The sequence below is a fragment of the Cibotium barometz genome, chromosome 54 (genome assembly GCF_041138505.1).
Source record: "Cibotium barometz isolate CiBa-2024 chromosome 54, ASM4113850v1, whole genome shotgun sequence".
Lineage (NCBI taxonomy): Eukaryota > Viridiplantae > Streptophyta > Polypodiopsida > Cyatheales > Cibotiaceae > Cibotium > Cibotium barometz.
This window is the reverse complement of record NC_141099.1, coordinates 28,368,534-28,389,065: the sequence shown is the minus strand read 5'-3', so window position 1 is coordinate 28,389,065 and position 20,532 is coordinate 28,368,534. Positions and strand designations below refer to the sequence as shown.

Genomic DNA, 20,532 nt, shown 5'->3' with positions numbered 1-20,532 from the left:
CGTTTATGGATTTATGTTTATGAATAGTTGAAAGAAGACTTGTTTTTAACCATTGGATAACCAATCTCCATCAATCTATTACCCAAAGGGTAAAACTAGGTGAAAAACTATTAGTGGGTTTCCCAAAACCACAAACTACCTTCCTCAACACTAATCCTGGATTGAATCAGCAAGGAGAGAAGCATGTAGAGCATAGCCAGATTGTTAAACTACTGCAACTACATGAAATCCATCATGAACAGATGATAATTGTTTAGAGGATTTGTTTTTCAAAATTACTTTTAGGATTTTATTTTTCTCTTTCTCAATTGAGCGTTGGGTGCAAATCTTTTTACCAATTGCTTGTGGGTAACCTAGAAATTATATATATATATATGTATATATTTATTTATTTATTTTCTCTTCACCCACCCCGGGCAAAGGTGACGCATCTCCTCTCTCCATCTGACGGCAACAAGCGCAACAATCCAAGTTTACTTTTTAAAAAAAAATTATTTTTCCCATATCTCTCTCAGTCGTGTTGGGCGCAGGTTTTTTACTTCTACCCCATTGAGACATTTCAAGCCATTAGAGGCTTGTTAAGCTTTAATAAAAGAAAAAAATTTAAAGCTAATTTATATACATATATATTTATTCGTGTTTTAAGCGCTGGCCATCAGCGCACGAGTCGGGGAGGTTGCTGATTTTTTTTCCTTCCCTTGACGAATAAAGCGTTGCGTGCTATTGGGAGAGCCTTAACTTAAGATCTAATTTAATATTAATACAATATATATATATATTCTTCTCTAAAATTTTCTTCTCTCGTGACCAGGGATTTCATTAACGTCTTCACAATTTCGTGATCACGTTAACAAAACCTATTGTTAACATATTAAAACTTGTGATCACATTGTATATTCACATGCCCTGAGCAATGACCTACCAGAACCCACTAGTCCCGTAACACCTCCGGGCTTTTGATTTTCGCCAGGAAAACTGCTTATCCCGGCGGGCCCGCCGAGAAAACAAAAGAACACCGGCGGGGTACTATTTTGTTTATAAACACTGCCCGACACCCATCGTACAATTTTTGGGGAGATAGTCCTTGTTTTGGGGGCGTGATATCTCTCCTCAAAGTACTTGTAGAGCTCTCGAGTTGCTAGAAGTGTCCTCTTGGGAAGAACGTCCTTATCTTAGGGGCTGTCGTCTTTCCTTGTAGGCACTCCTAAGGCTATTGAGCCACTCGTCTTTAGTTCTTTGAACTGGGGGCACGGTGTGGTTCGTAGCTAATACTTGCGGAGATTTAGGGACAAATTTGGAGTCATTCAGCTTTGCATTTGAGCCATGTATGTAATCTACCTCATTCTGCTTTATGAATGGTTTGATGGAGCCAAGAGTCCTACTTAGGGGCTTGTATTGGTTCTTGATACTTGATATAGTTTAGAGTAGACAAGGGTCTATTGTCCTATACTAGAGTATTGGGCAAGCATAGATCTTTGATTTTCTTTGTGAATGTTAGAGAAGGTCTATTGTCCTATACTAGAGTATTGGGCAAGCATAGATCTTTGATTGTGTAAAGTATCCTTAATTGGGTACAAAAGGCATCCTTCATTGGGGGTGCAATGTGCATGATAGTTTCGAAGTAGTTTTGTAGTAAGACCTTGCAAGATAGTTTGAAGTAGTTTTGTGTTATGTGATGATCTTTTGTATTTGTCAAGATAGTTTCGAAGTACTTTGTCTGCTAATGTATGTTTTGTAATACGTGAGTGATTTGTTGTTTTTTCATTTGTGTATTCATTGTTATATGCTTGGTTGAATAGGTTATTTGTTGAGATGGAGGACAATGTTGGATCCAGTGGTGATACCTCCAATAGAGTCCAAATTTCAAATAGCAGGAAAAAAAAGGCACCTGGGATAGAGTGGCAATATGCAATTAACGTTGGTGATCGATTCATAGATTGGGAGTGTAAACTATGCCATGCAGTAAAATCAGGTGGGGCGCCTCGACTAAGAGAACACTTTTTAGGCGGACCGAAGAAAAAGTCATGTACCCACCCCTCTGCACCTATAGTGGCCAAACGCATAAGAGAAGAAATTCAAAAGAAAGATTCAAGAAAACATGACACTCCTACCGTTAATGTATCAAGGCAGCAAGAACACTGTTGTTCTAATCATCAAACTCCCGCTACATCGCCTACTTGTACCCCGAATGGCAATGTGCAACCAGAAAGTAATCTACCCAGTGCATCTTCCTGCAAGCGAAACTTTGACGTAGGAAATATACCCATGCGTCAAACTTCATTGCAAGAAAGCCTACGTCAAGGTCGACTCGATGATGCACAACTCGCCCTTGCTGAAGCGATTTACTTTTCTGGGAGTGCTATGATGATGGTGGACAGTGAGCATTGGAAGAGAGCATGGAAGAAAATTGGTGAGTTTGGACCAGGGTTTTCACTGCCTACGTACCATGCTATGCGAAATGATCTATTAGAGAAATGTTATGCACAAGTAAAAGAACGTGTACAAAGAATAATTCTTAGCAATATAGAGCTTTCTGGATGTAGTATAGTAAGTGATGGATGGTCTAATGTACAAAGAAAACCATTAATTAATATAATGGTTATTTCACCTAGAGGTGAGACTTTCATCTGTGCCGTGGATTCAGCTGGTTCAATCAAAACTGGGGCTTACATTGCTCAAGTCATTAGCTCTGTGATAGAGGAAGTGGGTGCCAAAAATGTAGTCCAAGTCATCATGGACAATGCAAAAAATTGCAAAAATGCATCCAAAATCCTACAGCGACAATATCCACATATTTTTCCGGTAGGCTGTAATACTCATAGTTTGAATCTTGTATTAAAAGATTGGTATAAATCTGATGATACCAAATGGTTTTCCTCAATCGTCGACACTGCTCGCCAGCTTGTGAGATTCATGCTCAAGAGATAGAGAGTGTTAGATATTTTTCGACCTCGCATGTCAGTTATGTTAAAGCTTCCAGCGGAGACTAGGTTTTGCACTCACTTTTACACTTTTGAGTCTCTTCTTAGAAATAAAGATGCAGTTTGTGAAACATTTACATGCATGGCATTTCATGACTGGGAGAACACTCAACTTGAAAAAGTGAAAGAGAAAATCAAAGTCTTGAAGGCAGCGCTTACGAGAAGAAGTTGGTGGAATAGTGTGATGGATGCATACCATGTAATGATGCCTGTTATGTATGCCGTACGAAGTCTTGATCAAAGAGCGCCTAATCTCGGAAAAGCATGGATGCAATGGTGGACTATCCAACGGAGTTTGGAGTGTCCTGAGAAATTAGATCATTCATTGGTGGAAAAGCAATGGCGTGTACCATTCTCCAGTAGACAAAGAAAAGTTCTATTGAAGTACTTTCATGCTAGATGGATTGGAGCGCATTCACCACTACACAGTGCTGCTTACATGTTAGATCCTGAATATTGGAATATGGATTTGATGTCCAACGTCGAGGTGGTGCAACATTTTTATAAAGTGGTAAACACTTTCTATAATAATGATGATGATCGTGTAAAGTGCATAAAGGAGATGACCTCATTTCGATTGAAAGAGGGTTTATTTTCCAACTCCCTTGTTCAACAAATGGCTAAAGAGCAACCTGCATGGAAGTGGTGGATGATGAATGGTGGTGAGCATTATGCTTTATTGCGCAACCTTGCGATGAAGGTTCTAAGTCAGTGCTCTTCAAACTCAGGCTCAGAAAGAAACTGGAGCATGTACAAATATATTCACAGTACTATTCGCAATCGACTTCTTGCAGATCGAGCAGATAAACTTGTTTACATGTATTGCAATGAAAAGATCTTGCGAGACATTGAAAGCGAAGAGTATGAAGAAGATATGCCCAGATGGATGTACAATTGTGATGATGTAGTAGACAAGAACTTTGATGTTGGACGCACGTTGTGCACCACCCTTAAGATAGAAGACAATTTAGACATTGACTTAGATGAGCTTAATTTAGCAGACGAGAGAGTAAACGGTGAAAGAATTTTGGAGCAAGATACTGACATAGAGGAAGAAGTCATTTCATTAATTTCATAAAAAGTACTTGTACAAATGATCGTATTTGGAGAAATTATCAATACAAAAGTAGGATTTGTCTTTCTTAGATTTCATCTTGAAATAAATTACGAATTGCACTAGGAGTTGCATCTAAAGGTCCTGGTGGTTTATATTTGCTAGCCATGCCAAACACTGTATAAATACCTTGATTTATTGGGACACTGCACAATGCACATGTGGAAGTATTTTGCATTTGCCTCACTAAACATATTAAGTGGTAGTAGTGTCCACAGGGTAGTATATACTGGCCGCTCCACCCATCGAATACTTTGTAACATACAGGACATTGGGGGGTGGAGGAACTAGTAGCCTCAGCAGAAACTCCCACAAGATCAGGATGTATCAAAAAATGAGAGATGTGGTTTCCTTGGCACACAGGAGCAATACGTGAAGAGATGCTCTGTACATGGCTGATCTTTGTGAGCTGCTCTTGAATCCCTCTATTGGCTGGGGGAGGAGTTGACGCTTGAGATAATCGCTCAGCTTCTTTCTCCTTCTCTGCTAGCTGTGCCCCTAAGCTTTCTTTGACCTTGTTTAACTCCAATCCAGCACCCTCCACCATGAGAGCAAGTTCTTCCCTTGTGAATGTCACTGTCTCTTCACGTATGTCGTGGGTGTTGACAGTGGCCTCTCTGGAGGCGAAGTCCACTGGAGTTTCTAGGATAAATTGAGCATATAACATCTTAGAAAAATAGAATGGAGCGTCGGCGTTATGGAGAGGACAACCGTACACTTCCAAGAAAATGCGCTCGGCATTAGTTTTGATATCATCGTGAGTGCAACGTGAAATCTTCCATCTTCCCTTCTTAATCTCGCCATCTGGACATGGCCATATTTCCTTTATCATCTCTGTGGTTACGCGTTTGTTATGTCTTTCCATTGGGCATAAGTAGGATTTGTCCATTTCGACAACCTGCATGCTGTTCTTGTAGCTTCGCGGGCTGTCAGGCCATGTGCAAGGGCCTTCATTCGCTCATATGCCTTCTTGGCTAACTCTTGATGCTCGTTTGCTTGCGCCTCTGCCATATCTGCATGAACATAAATGACTTTGGGATTTTAATGAACTGTAAAGATCATCGTAAGATAAATTGACCATTACTCACAAAAACTTAAAGTTTAACACCACGAGAGGAGATATGTATTGCAAAGACTCAATGAGAAATATCCACTTGACTCCAAAAATACTTCAAACAATGCGCGCACATCAAATTTTGAAGAGAAAACATAAACTTAAACATCACAAGAGGAGAGAGATATTGCAAAGACTCAATGAGATAATATTTCAAACAATGGGCACATATCAAATTTTGAAGAGAGAAACAAAGTGCCATTCTTGAAACTTAATCTTCTGATACTGTATCATTACAAAATTGGGGTGAATGACACCGATAGCTCTACAAGAGGACGTTGTGCCCTCGTTGGGTCAGTATTTAGTGATCTAAAAAATTCAACTACTTGCAAAATTGATTTTCGCTCATCGCGATTAGGGAGAAACATCCAATTTTTGACTCTATGAATAATAGTATCCATGGTAACTTTGTCATAGGAACTATTATCCATCCACAACTCTTGTACTTTCTGCCAAAAGTCATATAAAGTTTGTAATAAATATCCCAAGGCAAAAACATCAGATGCAGGAGTGTATGCATCTGCCAGAAACGGATCATAAAGCTCCGGGGCTATCCACGGCCGTTTATTTCGCTCTCTGTCTGCGTAGGAGACCGCCTGTGCCACCTTCTCAGGGTTCTTGTCTGCTTCAAATACAAAATTGAGAGACACCCGTTTTTTGGGCGCTCTCAGCAGTAACCCCCAATCGATAATACCTATGCATGGCTTCAACTCTTTTGTAAAATCCAACACTACATTGAATGGATGTAGGTCGGTATGTACAATTCCTGCCAGATGTGCTGCTGCTAGGCCTTCCACCAGGGCATGCATAATATGTGGCATGGTTATTACTATTTGTTTTATTTTTGAAAGTTCTAGATGACTTAAAGGAATATTATCGGGCGGGGGTTGTCTCCATCCTCGATCCAAACGGAAAATTGCTCTGGTGAACTCACTGAATCTGAAGGGAACCTTCGGAAGAGTATCACCAAGCGAGCTGCCATTATAGTACGAAACAACAGTGATCCAAGGAGATTCTTTTGTGAAGGCAATACACCTGACAATTGATGGGTGTAGAACCTGCATGCCCTGCTCTGCCTGGCAGCTCTCGAACTTGGCGCTGCCTTCTCCTTTGTAGTGCTTTCCGCAAAAAGTAATGTGCTCCGGTAAAAATGATATACCTTTAACTGTATACTCTTTTACTGTGCCAAAAACACCAGAGCCTATTGTTCGCCCTTCGAACAGAGCCTCGTGCGGGATGCCAATGAGGTGTGTGTACATAGAATTGTAGATGGTACGATTAATGACACCTGTACCACTTGCATCTGCCTGGCTGGACGTTGCAGCGACGTCCTGGGAAATGCGCACTCTTTTGGGGAGGGACTCTGCATCCAACGCCTTCATGCGCTTACTCTTGGCTCTTTGCTCGCTCCATACAACGTCCCATAACTGTAGACGTTGCATATTAGCTTCAGGCAGGGCAACATCTCTAAGATCACTGCATGCTACACGCATGCTCCCCAAAATGGTTCGTGTTATATGTTGATGGTTGAAATCTGCTATCTTCTGTCGATCAAGCAACTCAGCGTTGCCTCCGCTTCGAAGCCGACGCTGTGCATTTTCCCATATCTGGTCTATTAGATCTCGCATGAGTATCTCAGACTCATTGATCTTTTTGACGACATCATCAGCACATTGTAACACTGTGATGACTGGTTCAATGCGAATTGCGTAGCACGATTTTACGCTCTTCAGGGGAAAGAATGTTGGTCGTCTTCGTAAATCTAGCAAATATCACTAAACACAAAAAAACAGAATATCAAACATTACTGAAATCAACATCAAGCAAACGTGAGAGAACAGCAACAAGTGTATCATTACTTATCAATGTTCAAACAAAAACGGAATATCAAATAATTTTAATGAACTCAACATCATCCAATACATCATCAAACGTGAGAGAACAGCAACAAGTGTATCATTACTTATCAATGATCAAACAAAAACAGAATATCAAACAATATTACTGAACTCAACATCATGCAATACATTATCGAACGTGAAACAACCGTAACAAGTGCATTATTACTTATCAAGTGTATACATTATCGAACGAGAGAGAGAGAGAGGGGAAGGAAGAGAGAGGTGACAGATAGAGAGAGAGGAAACATTAGATGACATTTTTAATAGTTTTGTGAGTTCCTAAAGAGAGAAAAATAATGTTTTGTAATCCTAAAGCACTCCTCATCTACACACCTATCGTGATAGAGAGAGATGTGAAGTGTATCATGAGAGAGAGAGAGAGAGAGTTGTGAAGTACAATCATGAGAGAGAGAGAGAGAGAGAGAGAGAGAGAGAGAGAGAGGAGAGGAAGAGAGAGTTGTGACAGATAGAGAGAAGAAACATTAGATGACATTTTTAATGTTTTTGTGAGTTCCTAAAGAGGAAAATAATGTACTGTTTTAATTTTTCAGTAAATAGAGGGAGAAAAAAGAAATTATTAAGAATTATGTATATTTTAAGAGAAAAAAAAAGAAATCCTTATCTACACATCTATCGTGTTGTGAAGTGTATCATGAGAGAGAGCGAGAGAAAGAGTTGAGAAGTGTATCATGAGAGAGAGAGAGGGGGGTAGGAAGAGAGAGAGATATTCATTTTTTTGAGTTACGAATCACGATATTATAAAATAAAACGTTTAGACAATATGATGTAAACTTTGATCCATGAAATACTCATGCCGCATTAGCAACCAAGTATCACATGAATCAAAGACAATAAAAACAATACAAGTCAAATCAAATAAATTTACGACATTTTTTCGACCGCGTCAACGATCATATGCCGTAATATGGAAGCAAATTTACGACATTTTTTCGACCGCGTTAACGATCAAATGCCGCAATATGCAAAAAACAATTTATGCACTAGCGGACGACACCAACTTGCCGCGTTAACGACAAAATGCCACCCGATTCCATGGGAATACGAATAGGATACGAACATACACTGGCCGCGTTACCGACCATATGCCCGCATTTGACAAAGGGAAGGGAAGTGAAGGTTACATCGCCATAACGATACTATGCTTGCCGTGTTACCGACTAGTACCGCTACGGAATGCCATACTTACCATAGGACACAGACTAGCCGCGTTACGGACTAAGTGCCCCAGGGTAAGCACCATTCCGAAGAATGGCCTTACACACACAGGCTGCTCGCACGAACACACACCCACACACATCCCTCGTGTGGCGGACCACCCACATCCTGTCGTGCATTGCGACAGTGGGCGGCTGCCCGCACGAACACACACCCACACACACACACACACACACACACACAAGTTTCATTACCTGTGTATGCTGTCAGCAATGAACTCCCAAAAGGCCCCCCGGGCCCATATATATAAGAAATTGTACCCCGTCGGGTTGGATGACGACCCCGCCAGGACCCGCCGGGGTTTGTTTTTTCCCGGCGGGACCGTCGGGTATAGCAAAAGCCCGGCGGGATTTTATCCGATTACCAGGTCGCTTGCCACCGGCTTTTTTGGGAACATGTTAACATGTTAACACATGTTATTAACAAAAAAAAAATTTGTGATCACGTGAGTATAAAATCATTGCTCGTGACAATGGCACAGCAATTTTCCCTTTTCTCTTCTCTCTCCAATGGGCGACAACAGCATGCAACATCACTTATACTTGCAATATTTCTGACCTTTTAATGATGTATTTTGTAGCAAAGCTATTCGACAATTGCAAGTAAGTTGCTATCCTTCATAACTTAGTAAATAATTTTTTCAATTATTCTATGTAAGTTTTATCTTTCAGACGGACTCAAATACCTTCCAAGTAAGTTTCTCACCCCTATTTTTTTACCAATAATGATCATGCTTAAATAAATATGTATAGAATTTCAATTCATACTACTCTAAGTTCTATTTCTTATAAAGTCATAATTAAATATAACCATAGTTACATATGGAATAATAATCATATTTTAATCCGTTCGCATTGTTTCTAATTTTTCTCAATGTAAAGTATCAATAGAGTCCAATATAAAAAAATGTACGACTCTCTATACTTGAGTTTCGTGTTTTTTATTTAAGTTTATTTCAACTTCAAAAGTAAACTAACCTTTCATCATCCAGACTTGTTTACTTAATCAATTTTGTCTACTATTAGTTTATAATCTCACGTATCCTTAAGTGTCAAAATTCTTTTAACAGATAATTTCAATGACACCAACGATGGAGGTATGTATATATATTCACTTTCTTTTATATAACTTTTTCATAAGTATTTCTATAATAGGGCGGTTGCAAGATGAGGGTACTCACTTTCTTTTATACAACTTTTTCATAAGTATTTCTATAATAGGGCGGTTGCAAGATGAGGGTACTCACTTTCGTTCACTCTCTCTAAAATTGGGACATCCACGCATCTCGGGCGGAGTACCTCGATCGTGATATCGTGATCAATTAAAACACGACACGTGTCTCCCAAGCCTAAAGCGACATATCTCAAATGAGATACCAACTAATGCCATGCTAGCAGGTCCGGGTTTCCAGTCATCATCCATGTCACCAATACAGGTCACCGCCACCACACTATCTCGATCGAGATATTCATGCCACTCGGATCCATCCCCCTAGGCATATTCGACTAGCCCATCTCCACCGTCCACATATCTCGAACGAGATATTGAAATAAAATCTCGACCATTCATTGTTCGAGGTATAGAGATATAATCTCCACCGTCCACATATCTCGAACGAGATATTGAGATCAAATCTCAACCATTGAAATACCTCGTTTTTCGAGGTAAAGAGATGTAATCTCCACCGTCCACATATCTCGTTCGAGGTACAGAGATGCAATCTCCACCATCCATTCAATACACATGTTGGTGGAGCAATTACTCACATTGGTGCCAGGTTTCAGGGAGCACTTGATAAGTCACTTGAAACCTTAGGGAGAGAAAATGCCACCCTTGCAGCCACTGGAAGCCCTGAATATTGAGAAGAAAGATACTCTACCAAGGGAAGCCCCATTTATGATGAAACCATTCTAATGATCTAGGTCAAGTTGGCCGAAGTGGATATAGAAAAAGTTCTGCTAGATGGCAGTTCTGGAGTCCATATCCTATCAGATGCAACATGATGCATGCTCAGGTCTAGCAGATGGTATCCCACACCATTTTTTATCCAAATGGTGGATGAGCAGACAGTGAGAGTGCAACCACTTGGATTAATGTGGGAGGTCACAATGGAGGTATCCGAATACAATTTCTAGATAGTAGTTGTGGTGCTCTGGATGGAGGATATCAAAGGCGCTTATTCAATGCTCTGCTCGGTAGACTGTGGCCCCACCAAGCACAGATCAAGCAATATTGGGATGCAGATATGATTACTATGTAGTGAATCCAACGTGGAAAGAAGAAAATAAAGATCTCTGTCTCGCCCAGTAGGCAGAAGGTGGAGAAACTAACCCAGCCAAAAATAGCTGAAGGAGTCAACATGCTAGAATGACTAGACCTCAATAACGAGGAGGAGTATCTCTAGAAGAATGCTAGTTTGATCAGCATATTTGAGGTTGATGTAGTCTAGATCATGGACAGATATCAACCAATCAGTCCACACAAGGATAAGGTTCCCAAGGATCAATCTGCTCCACTAATAGAAGAACACATTTTGGATAAAGCAAAAGATGCTTATGAGTCCCTGGCTGAGAAAGGAAAGTCTACTCTAAGCCTGTAGCAACTCATTGCAGTAAAAAAGGCTTTTCACAAAGACCTGAAGCACTCCAAGAGGGTCAAAGAGGATGAATTGATGGAAATGAATCTCAAAATTGATAATGACCCCAAGATGGTCCAGGTCAGTGCCAAGTTAGACACTTAGTTGTGAGAGGAAGCCCAAGTGTGCTCACTTCCTTGAAAGATGTGTTTGCATGGAGCTACACTGAGATGAAAGGGATTGATCCTAGCTTCTACCAACACTAGATCAATCTAAAGGAAGATGGCATCCCCATTCGGCAAGAAAGATACCAAATGAACCCGAACTATGCCAAAAGGGTGAAGGAAGAAATAGATAAGCTTCTACAAGTCGGATTCATATATTTCATCGATTGGGCAACATGGCTATCCCCAATCGTGATTCTAGCCAAGAAAAACCAAAAGTTGAGGGTCTGTATAGATTACCAAAAGCTGAATGCAACAACCATCTCATATCATTTTCCCTTGCCATTCACAGATTCCATGCTTGATGATGCTGTGGTAGGCCAAAAGTTGAGGGTCTGTATAGATTACCAGAAGCTGAATGCAGCAACCATCTCATATCATTTTTCCTTGCCATTTATGCTTGATGATGCTGTGGTAGGCAATGAGATGTACTCATTCCTAGATGGGTTCAGTGGATATAATCAAGTTCAAATAGCCTGAGAATATCGGAAGAAAACAACTTTCATCACAGAATGGGAAGCATTTGCATCAAATGTCATGACCTTTTGTCTCAAAAATGCCCTCGCCACATTTCAACGCATGGTCCAAGAATTTTGTCTCCAATTTTTGACCTCCTTCATGCAGGTATTCATAGATGACTTTAATGTTTTTGGAAAATAATCTCAACATTTAATGCACCTATAGCTGTGCTTGGCCAAATGGAGACTCTCTAAATTAAGCCTGAACCTAGCCAAATACACCTTTGCTGTCCAAAGTGGAATGCTATTAGGCCACATCATTTCCAAGGAAGGACTAGCAATCGACCTGGACAAGGTCTAAGAAGTGATCTCGAAATCCCCAACCCCAACAAATGAGAAAGAGTTGAGAAGATTTTCAGATGGCACAGCAGAATGCTCAGATACCTCACCCATGTAGGAGCCCCCTTAAATAAAATGATGGTGTAGACTAAAACACCTCTGACCAAGCAATTGAGCGGTATGCAAATTTTAACTGGACAATGGAATGCAACATCACATTCTGGCATCTCAAAATCATGCTGTCAGAAGCACCTGTTGTCTAACCCCAAACTCGGAACAATGTGGGGACACATCTCCTCGGGGGGGTCACTATATGTAAAATATCCCTATCGCGTGCGTTCAAGGCCTATATTTTAAATCCCTTATTTGTGAATTTTTAAATCTATATAATATCCCCTTTTCTTTATGAATCTGTAAATTTTTTTGAAAATTTTTTAAATCATACCCTTATGTAAATATATTTCTGTAAGTTTCATAAATTAAAATTATGCTTCTATTGAATGCAGGTGATATTCACATTTTTTTGTAAGTGACCCCCCCGAGCACATCTCTTTCCCATTTTGTCCCCTTTTTTTATAGAGAGTCCATGGCTATAGCTATGCATGGCTATACATGCTACTATATACACGGATATATGGTATTCTTTATGGTTGTGTGCAGAGCATGTGGAAGGCGAGAGAATGTAAATGGTTATTGTTGGCAAAGGGTTATTTCTTAGAGTGAGGAGAGGTGTTGCATGCAAACATATAGATACACCAAGATTAGTTGAATCTTGCGGAGATTTAAAAAGAGTTACTGTGTAGCATTGGCGTGCAGCGGTTGAAAATTCTTGATGAGACTGCGTCATGTCACTTTGCACTTGAAACACCATATTGGGGAATATGGGAATTTCCCACAAGTTTGGGACATGTGGTCAAAAGTTTGGATTAACCATAACTTGAACACCACTAATCCAAAATAAGCGCTTTATAGCTCTTTAGATTCCATTTTTCAAGCGCTTTCCAACGATAGGTCATATAATAGGGTTTTGAGAAACTTACAAACATGTTATCCATGTCCCCTTTTTTAAGTATTCAAAAATGGGAATTGGGAAATTCCCAAATTCACTAATATGGTGTTTTGAGGGGAATATTTGATGATCGTTTGAGCGGGGTGATGTCATGATGGCGATGGATGCTCAGGTAGTGGATTGGTGGTGTTGTCTCCTTAATGAAGGGATTTGATGGCATCGACGTGTGATAGGGTTGCTAGTGAGCCATTAACTCGCTTCTAGAAACATTGTTGTTGAGTGTGCCGAGAAGGAAGGTGCCGTCATAGAATTTTTGGACTATCCAGAATGGTCCTATCCATCTCGGAGCTTCAGTTTTTTGGGTTGCGAACCCATGCGGGACTAAAATAATAGGAGTGGATCTTCTTCCTTGAACATGCAAAATTTGGAGTGGCAGTTAACCCATTTCTGCATGACTGTGGTGATGAAAAAACTCTTGAAGCGTGCTTTATCTAGCACAAGAAGCTGATCCAAGCGATGTTGGGACTCTTCCAGGCTTAACTTTTTAGCAATGGGAATGTGGAGACTTGGTACTAGGTATTCCATTGGTATGACTACCTCTGTGCCATATACTAATTTGAATGGGGTCATTCCAGTCGAGATCTTGTAGGTTGTGTGCATTGCCCATAAAGTGGAATACAACTTTTCATCACAGTCATTGCAATTTTGATTGACCAACGTTGTGAGGATCTTCTTGAGGATTTTGTCAATGACCACTGACCGTTGGCTTGCGGCGGCGGGTAGTACATTGTGGAGTGTTTATGAATGAGATGTTGGGTGACCAGTTCTTTGATGACATCATTGACAAAGTGCTTGCCTTGGTCAGTGGTCACTAATCAACTCGATTGGGCATCCAAAACAAGTGATTATCATCTCATAGAAGAATTTGGTAGTTGATTGTGCTATATTATCTCAGAGAGCATGGGCTTCTACCCATTTGGTGCTGTAGTCTGTAGCCACCAGGATATACTTATGACCGGTGAAACGGGTTGGGGCTTAAATGGGCCAACAAATTCAATGCCCCATTTTTGGAATGGTTCTATGGGGAGAATTGGGTTGTGTGGTATCATCTCTTTATATGTTGGCTAGCCGAGACGTTGGCATACGTCACACTGTTTGGCCCATCTATAGACATCACCAAGTACTATCGATCACCAGAGTCCTGCTGCTTGGAGGATTTTCCTTCAGGTGATTTCTCCGAAAACGTTCCTCTACTAACTCCTTATTTAGTGAGCTTCTGCGAGGATATCTTCCTCCTCATGTGGTGGGATACACCTCCGTAGTATTTGGTCAATCCCTTTCTTGTATAGCTGGCCGACTATGACTTGGGAGTTCCGATTGCGGATGGTAATCTGCTTCGGCTAATCTGTGGAAATATTATCCTCCATCAGACTTGTAACAACAAATGCTAGCATTTCATCATATTGTGACATGAAAAATTGATATCTTTCATTTTTAATTTTGTGCATATTTTGATGGTTTATCAATGGTAATAAGGTGGAAGCTTGTCCAAGAAGATTGCGGCGCCCACAATGGAATAACGGCGTGGTGATACGGCGGCTTGGCGGCTACCCTGATAACAGCATTCTATCTTCAAATATAATGGTTTTACTTGATTTAGGGTGCACACATTGTAAATGCCACAAGTATGCTTGATAAATACTTTGGTATGGTATAGATAGGCTAGTGATGTGGAAAATAAAAGTGGCCCTTGATTCTCACATGGATTTTAATTGTATTATTATAGTATTCACCATAAGGCTACAAGTTGGGAAGTGTGGAAGGCATGTGGAGGAGTGTGTGTAGGTGCATAATTGGGAAAGATTCATCTAGAATGCCTACATGGAAGAGGAGAATTCTGCCATGTGTAAGTGGGATCTCCACCTACACGCCACTTAGACTTGGCTATTATCTCATCACACTTTCAAAGTCAAAAAGTCTTCAATTTTATAATCAATAGAAGACTTAGCCTAAGAGGACAATTAATGCGGTGACATCTACCCTTATGTCACTGAAGGGTTGAAGATTTTTATGTTGTAATTTGTAACAATGGAAGAGAGGGTGATTCTCCACCTATAAAAGGAGCCCTCCTCTCCCTTTCAAATCAATGAATAGAGCCTCCTCAATTGAGCATTTTGTGTCATTGCCATTCTCTTATCTTCAAACCCTTATTTAAACACTCTCTTTACATGTGAATGTCTCATTTAGCATTAGCTCCTCATGCTTAACCCAATTTTGGACCTCTTTGATGATTCATGATAAGTGGGATAAGGAGTTATTATCTTGGTGGGCCTGTGACTTCTCAAGGTAGCCCTTGCCTTATTTCCGCCCTCCTTTGGAGGTACCAATGGTTTTAGGAGTAATGAGCATGTGGAAAGACTTTGGGGACCATAGGTAAATCTTTACGATTGTCCGCTGAGCGATTTTAACCCTTACCCTCTAGCTTGAATCATGAAGGAGATGAGAGGCAAGAGGCTATGTGAAAATGGAGGTTTCATGCAAAGAGAGGGAAGTGCAGTTTTTGTGGTCCAATACCCAAATTTCAACCGGTAATTACTCATCACTCGGGTATTGGTTTCTAAAATTGATCATATATCTAGGAAGCTCTTTATATTCTCTTTATAACTAATTTCTTAATCCTTTACTTCATTGATGATCAGAATTTCAACCAAAGTTGCTAACTTTTAGGCGAATTTTATAGTCTTGTAGTAAAATGCTCATAACTTTTTGCTCGGTTGCCCGTTTTCAAAAGTTTTTATATAGACGCGAAGCTCTCTTCAAGATCTACGTAGCTATGTAATCTTTTTTGGCAGAGTCTTTATGGATTCAAAATTGAAATTTTCTATGTATCTCTATTTTTATAGACTTTTGGCCATTATTTCTTCTTAATAATGATTAATTTCTCTTAATCTCTTATCAAAAGGCCAATCCCATGTGTCTTATCCTCTTGTAAGTGATTTATATATTATTTTACTTTAATATGTTCCGTCCAAATCACCCAATTCGAATGGATGAACCTTACCAACATTCCCTGTAAATTTTCGTTCACATAATCTTGAGTTAGAAGATTTTCTTCCAACAAAGAATTGCCCTTTTGTTTGGAGCTGCCAGATTGGCGAAAATTCTTGCTTCGCCAGAGCCTTTCATCTTTCCTTACATGAATTATGATCTCACCTTTGATGTGTATATCTTTATCTTAACCTAAGGAGAGAAAGGGAGGTGAGGAGGCTGCTGTGAGGTTTCATACAAGTGTGTTTTGATAGGCTAAGAAGTGACCGAAGTCAAAACCCTAACTTTGTGTCACATCTTTCGGTGGAGTTGACAGGCAGGTTTTACTTAGAATCATTCTATTTTAACCTCAAGGTCCCGCATGATTAAAGGAAAGTTATTTTGAAATAAGTAAATTTTCCTTGTTGCTACTCATCTTTTGGTGCAAGATGTTTAACATTCCGGTGTTCCAAGGATCTGAAGGGGAAGACCCAGGGAGTTATCTCCGCGAGTTCAACCGAGCATGCCGCTTGACGGGTTGGTCTATGAAGGAGAGGGTAGAAATACTTCCAGATTTCTTGGAGGGTGTGGCCTTAACTTGGCATGAGGCTTTGTCAGAGGAGTCCAAGAATGATTGGGAAAGGTTTACCAAAGAAATGAAGGAGAGATTTGGGACAGTGGAGTCACCAAATGCTTTACTATTGCAATTGGATCAGATTTTACAAAAGGAAGGAGAGTCAATTTCTACATTTTCAGTGAGGTATGAAGCCTTGTTCATCAAATATCAACAAGCTGCTTTACATGTTGTTGCTTCTTCTTCTTCACCTTCTATGGGAGATTCAAAGAGTTCTTTAGCAATGGAGCACCTTAAGATGAGCAAGTTTATCAGGGCTTTGGATCCCCCGCTTGCATGGAAAAGTTCTTAGCAAAGATCCCACTAATTTTAAAGAGGCTCTTCGTATTGCTTTGAAGAAGGAGGCCACTCTTCATATTGAGTCCACATTCCAATCTTCTCCGAGTGTGCCGACCCCACCACGAGTAGAGATAGCCTCAACATCTTAGGTATAAGCTCTATCCTTGGATCATAACATTGCACAACTTATGGCAGAATTTGTTGATTTGAAGTTACACTTAGTCAATGCAAGGCCACCTTAGAAGTAGTGTCACATGCTATGAATGTCAAGAGAAGGGGCACTATCGTACTGAGTGTCCAAAATTGAGGAAAAGAGAGGATAAAAGTTTAGCTTTTTTAGAGGAAACATGCTCAGAAGAAGAAGAGGAAACATTGATGCCATTAATGGCAAAAAGGGGTCGTAAAAATAGAAGCCAGGAAGAAGAAGAACAAGAAGATAAATCTGAAGAAGAGGAGAAAAATAAGAAGAAGAAGAGTCGTCTCCGTCACCTTCATCAACCCCTTAGCAAGAACCAATGGTTTAGAGTGGGAAAGCTAATTTGAAACTTCCTTTATAGATCAAAGTAATGATAAAACTAGCACTACATCTCATGGGACTATATGTCCTATCTCAAGGAGAAGGGGGGAGTAGATGTGCCCAACATTCATGTGAAAGCCAAGAGTCATATTTGCAAACTGATCATTCACATTGAGGATGGGTGAAAGCAAGGGTTGGTGGTACAAGAAAAGGGCCAAATTTTTTTCCACCTTTTTGGTACTTTGGGGGGGGGATTTGAGGGTAAAAGGTTTGTATTTAGGAACTATTTTTAAGATCTTTAAGAATCTTTTGTGCAGTACCACTCCGTGAGAGTAGTGGTGTCATTAGTGGTGGTAGTGGTTTCAATTTTTTATTGTTTTTGCTCATTTCTGTTTGAACTAAGCGGGCGTCGTCTGGTCGCACCATCTCGCTCTCTCTCTCTCTCTCTCTCTCCCCCCGCATTCGATTGTAGCAGAGCTGCTCTGCTCTAGAGCAGTCGTCTAGCCATGAGGACCCCAAAGGCCAAGGGAGCTGCTGCCAGCAGAGCGTCACCTTCAACATGCAAACCGAAAGCGAAGGCAAAGGAGGGCATGGTGCCTCCTGGCAGTAGCAACAAGAAGGGTGCTTCCACCACACCCCCCCAACAAACAAAGCCGGAGCACATAGCCAGTCCCAACACAAGGGCAAGTGCAAAACAGTGCAAGGTCGACTCCGAACGGACCTCACTCCTCTTCGACAACGATGAATCAAAATCTACCAGCAAGTCAAGATGTGGTACGCTATTCATTGGCATATGCATGTGCTAAGTAAATGGTGCATGTTTAATCCCTGCACTGACATTTGAAGTTAAATGAACAGTACTATATTTGGGAGCGTCACCTTCAACATGCAAACCGAAAGCGAAGGCAAAGGAGGGCATGGTGCCTCCTGGCAGCAGCAACAAGAAGGGTGCTTCCACCACACCCCCCCAACAAACAAAGCCGGAGCACATAGCCAGTCCCAACACAAGGGCAAGTGCAAAACAGTGCAAGGTCGACTCCGAACGGACCTCACTCCTCTTCGACGACGACGAATCAAAATCTACCAGCAAGTCAAGACGTGGTACGCTATTCATTGGCATATGCATGTGCTAAGTAAATGGTGCATGTTCACTCCCTGCACTGACATTTGAAGTTAAATGAACAGTACTATATTTGGTACTTTGCAGTAGCAAATTTGGTACTCTTTGAGTACCATAAATGGTTCTGTAGGGCATCACCTCACATTAGACATAATGTCGGGCACCACATTTAATCTATAGGAGTCAGCAATTCTCTGATTTGTTTTGAACACATTTTAGGTAAGAACAAAAAGGAGGAGTACCCTCAACAAACCAGGTTCTGTTACACGGCACGGGACTTGCATGAAGAGTACGGTCTCAGTCTTGAGGGCAAACTCTTCAAGGACTTGACTGATGAGGACATGCCACCCGACCAATGGTTAACTGTATTCAAGTTCAAGTACCAAAAGAACAGCAAGATCTATTTAAACCATTTGCAGCCACAACTGGTGGAAGACTGCAGACTTCTATTCTCCAAAGTTTATCAGGGGCCCCCTTCATGTGGTGAATTGACCCACAAATTTGCTACGTGCTACGCTTTTGAGAAATGCCATGCAGCGAAAAAAGACCCAGCAGGGCATAAAGTAGCATGGGCCCGGTTTGGGGAAGGAGTGTTGTAGATGATATCATCTAGGAGTGGCGGGCTTGAGCGTAAAATTGAGGCATGGAGGAGGCAAAATGCTTCCTCTCCTGGCAGTGTCCTACATTCAGATAAGAAGGCCCGGATGACTCAAAGTGGTAGTAATATCTGCACAGAACCAGATAATGCTTGCAGAGGGGTAATTGCTGACTACCTACCTGATTTAGAGGCATTGCTGCAAAGACTGGCAGACCCAGTGTCACATCCAGGATGGTCAAACCTCAGAAGCCTGAAGGCCTCTATTCAAGCAAACAAGGACCAACTACTGGTATATGAAGGTAGAAAGGACGTGGCGAAGAGTTTGATGGAAGACATCGATACCCTGGAAGCACGCATTGTTCAGCTTCAGCAACAAATCCCTGTTCTGGATGAAGAGATCAGAGAGGTGGAGGCTGAGCTGGGAGCAAGTCGGCGCTTGTTGCGACGACACGGGGTTTTCGAAAATATCCAAAAGCTCCAAGCGGAGGTTGAACAGCAGGAGGTATTGTATTTCTGGCCTATTGCATTGTGTTTGACTGTTGATATTGTTTAATTTGCACATGGTTTGGCAATTTGGCATGTTTCACTTCTTGATTGGTTTATCTGCTGACATTTTTGGTGGTTTTGGAACTTCTTGAACTGTTTTGGTACTTTCTTTACTTGTTTTGGTATTTTTTATAACACTTGGTGTTGTGCTACTGCCTTTCTTGGTACTTAATGGTGCTTCTTTATTTCATTTGGTACTCTATTGAACTATTTTTGTGCTGTTTTGGTACTTTCAGGTTACTGAGTTTAGTCTAATAGGGCACCTTTGGTTGTCTTGGATAATTGGTTGCACCCATGACTGGTACTTTTGGTGCTTTGCTGTTCATTTGAAACTCTTCTGACCTATTATGATACTGCTTTGGGACTTTCTAGCTACAAGTTTTAGAGTCTTTAAGGTATTGCAGTTACATCTTGGGTTCAATGTTGGCACTAACTTTGGTACTTTTTGTGCTTCTTTGCTTCATGTGGTACTCTTTTGAAGTGTTTTGTTACTGAAGTTGAGCTTTTATTTGGTCTTATATGGTAGTGCTAAATATGTCTTGGGTGCTATCTAGGTATTGTCTTTGGTATTTTTTGTTTTCTTTGATTCGTTTGGTACTTTTTGTGCTATTTTGGTACTAGTTTGGAATTTCACTGTGACAAGTTTTTGGGTCTTTTTGGGTATTTTTGGGAGTCTTGTGTGTTTTTGGTACTTAATTGTACCAAATTATTGCTGTTTACAACTGTTTTGGCATAATTTACATGTTTTGGTACTGTTTAGTTACCTTTTGGTACTTTTTTGAGACTGATTTGTTAATCTTTTGGTACTGTTTTGGTTTGTCATTGGTTTGTATTGGTACTATTTTGTTACCTATTTTGGT

At 40.7% G+C, this 20,532-nt stretch overlaps 1 protein-coding gene across 1 annotated transcript; it reads left to right on the top strand.

Annotated features, from left to right (window-relative positions):
- Positions 1–19,127: 19,127 nt before the first annotated feature.
- LOC147608006 (uncharacterized) lies at positions 19,128–19,679 on the top strand. Its single transcript, XM_086790143.1, has one exon. The coding sequence runs from the start codon at positions 19,128–19,130 to the stop codon at positions 19,677–19,679; it is 552 nt and encodes a 183-aa protein (XP_086646269.1).
- The last annotated feature ends 853 nt before the right edge of the window (positions 19,680–20,532 follow it).

Bases quoted from the DNA above. Each gene is read 5' to 3' on its own strand.
- LOC147608006 (XM_086790143.1), top strand. From the start codon at position 19,128: ATGATATCATCTAGGAGTGGCGGGCTTGAGCGTAAAATTGAGGCATGG.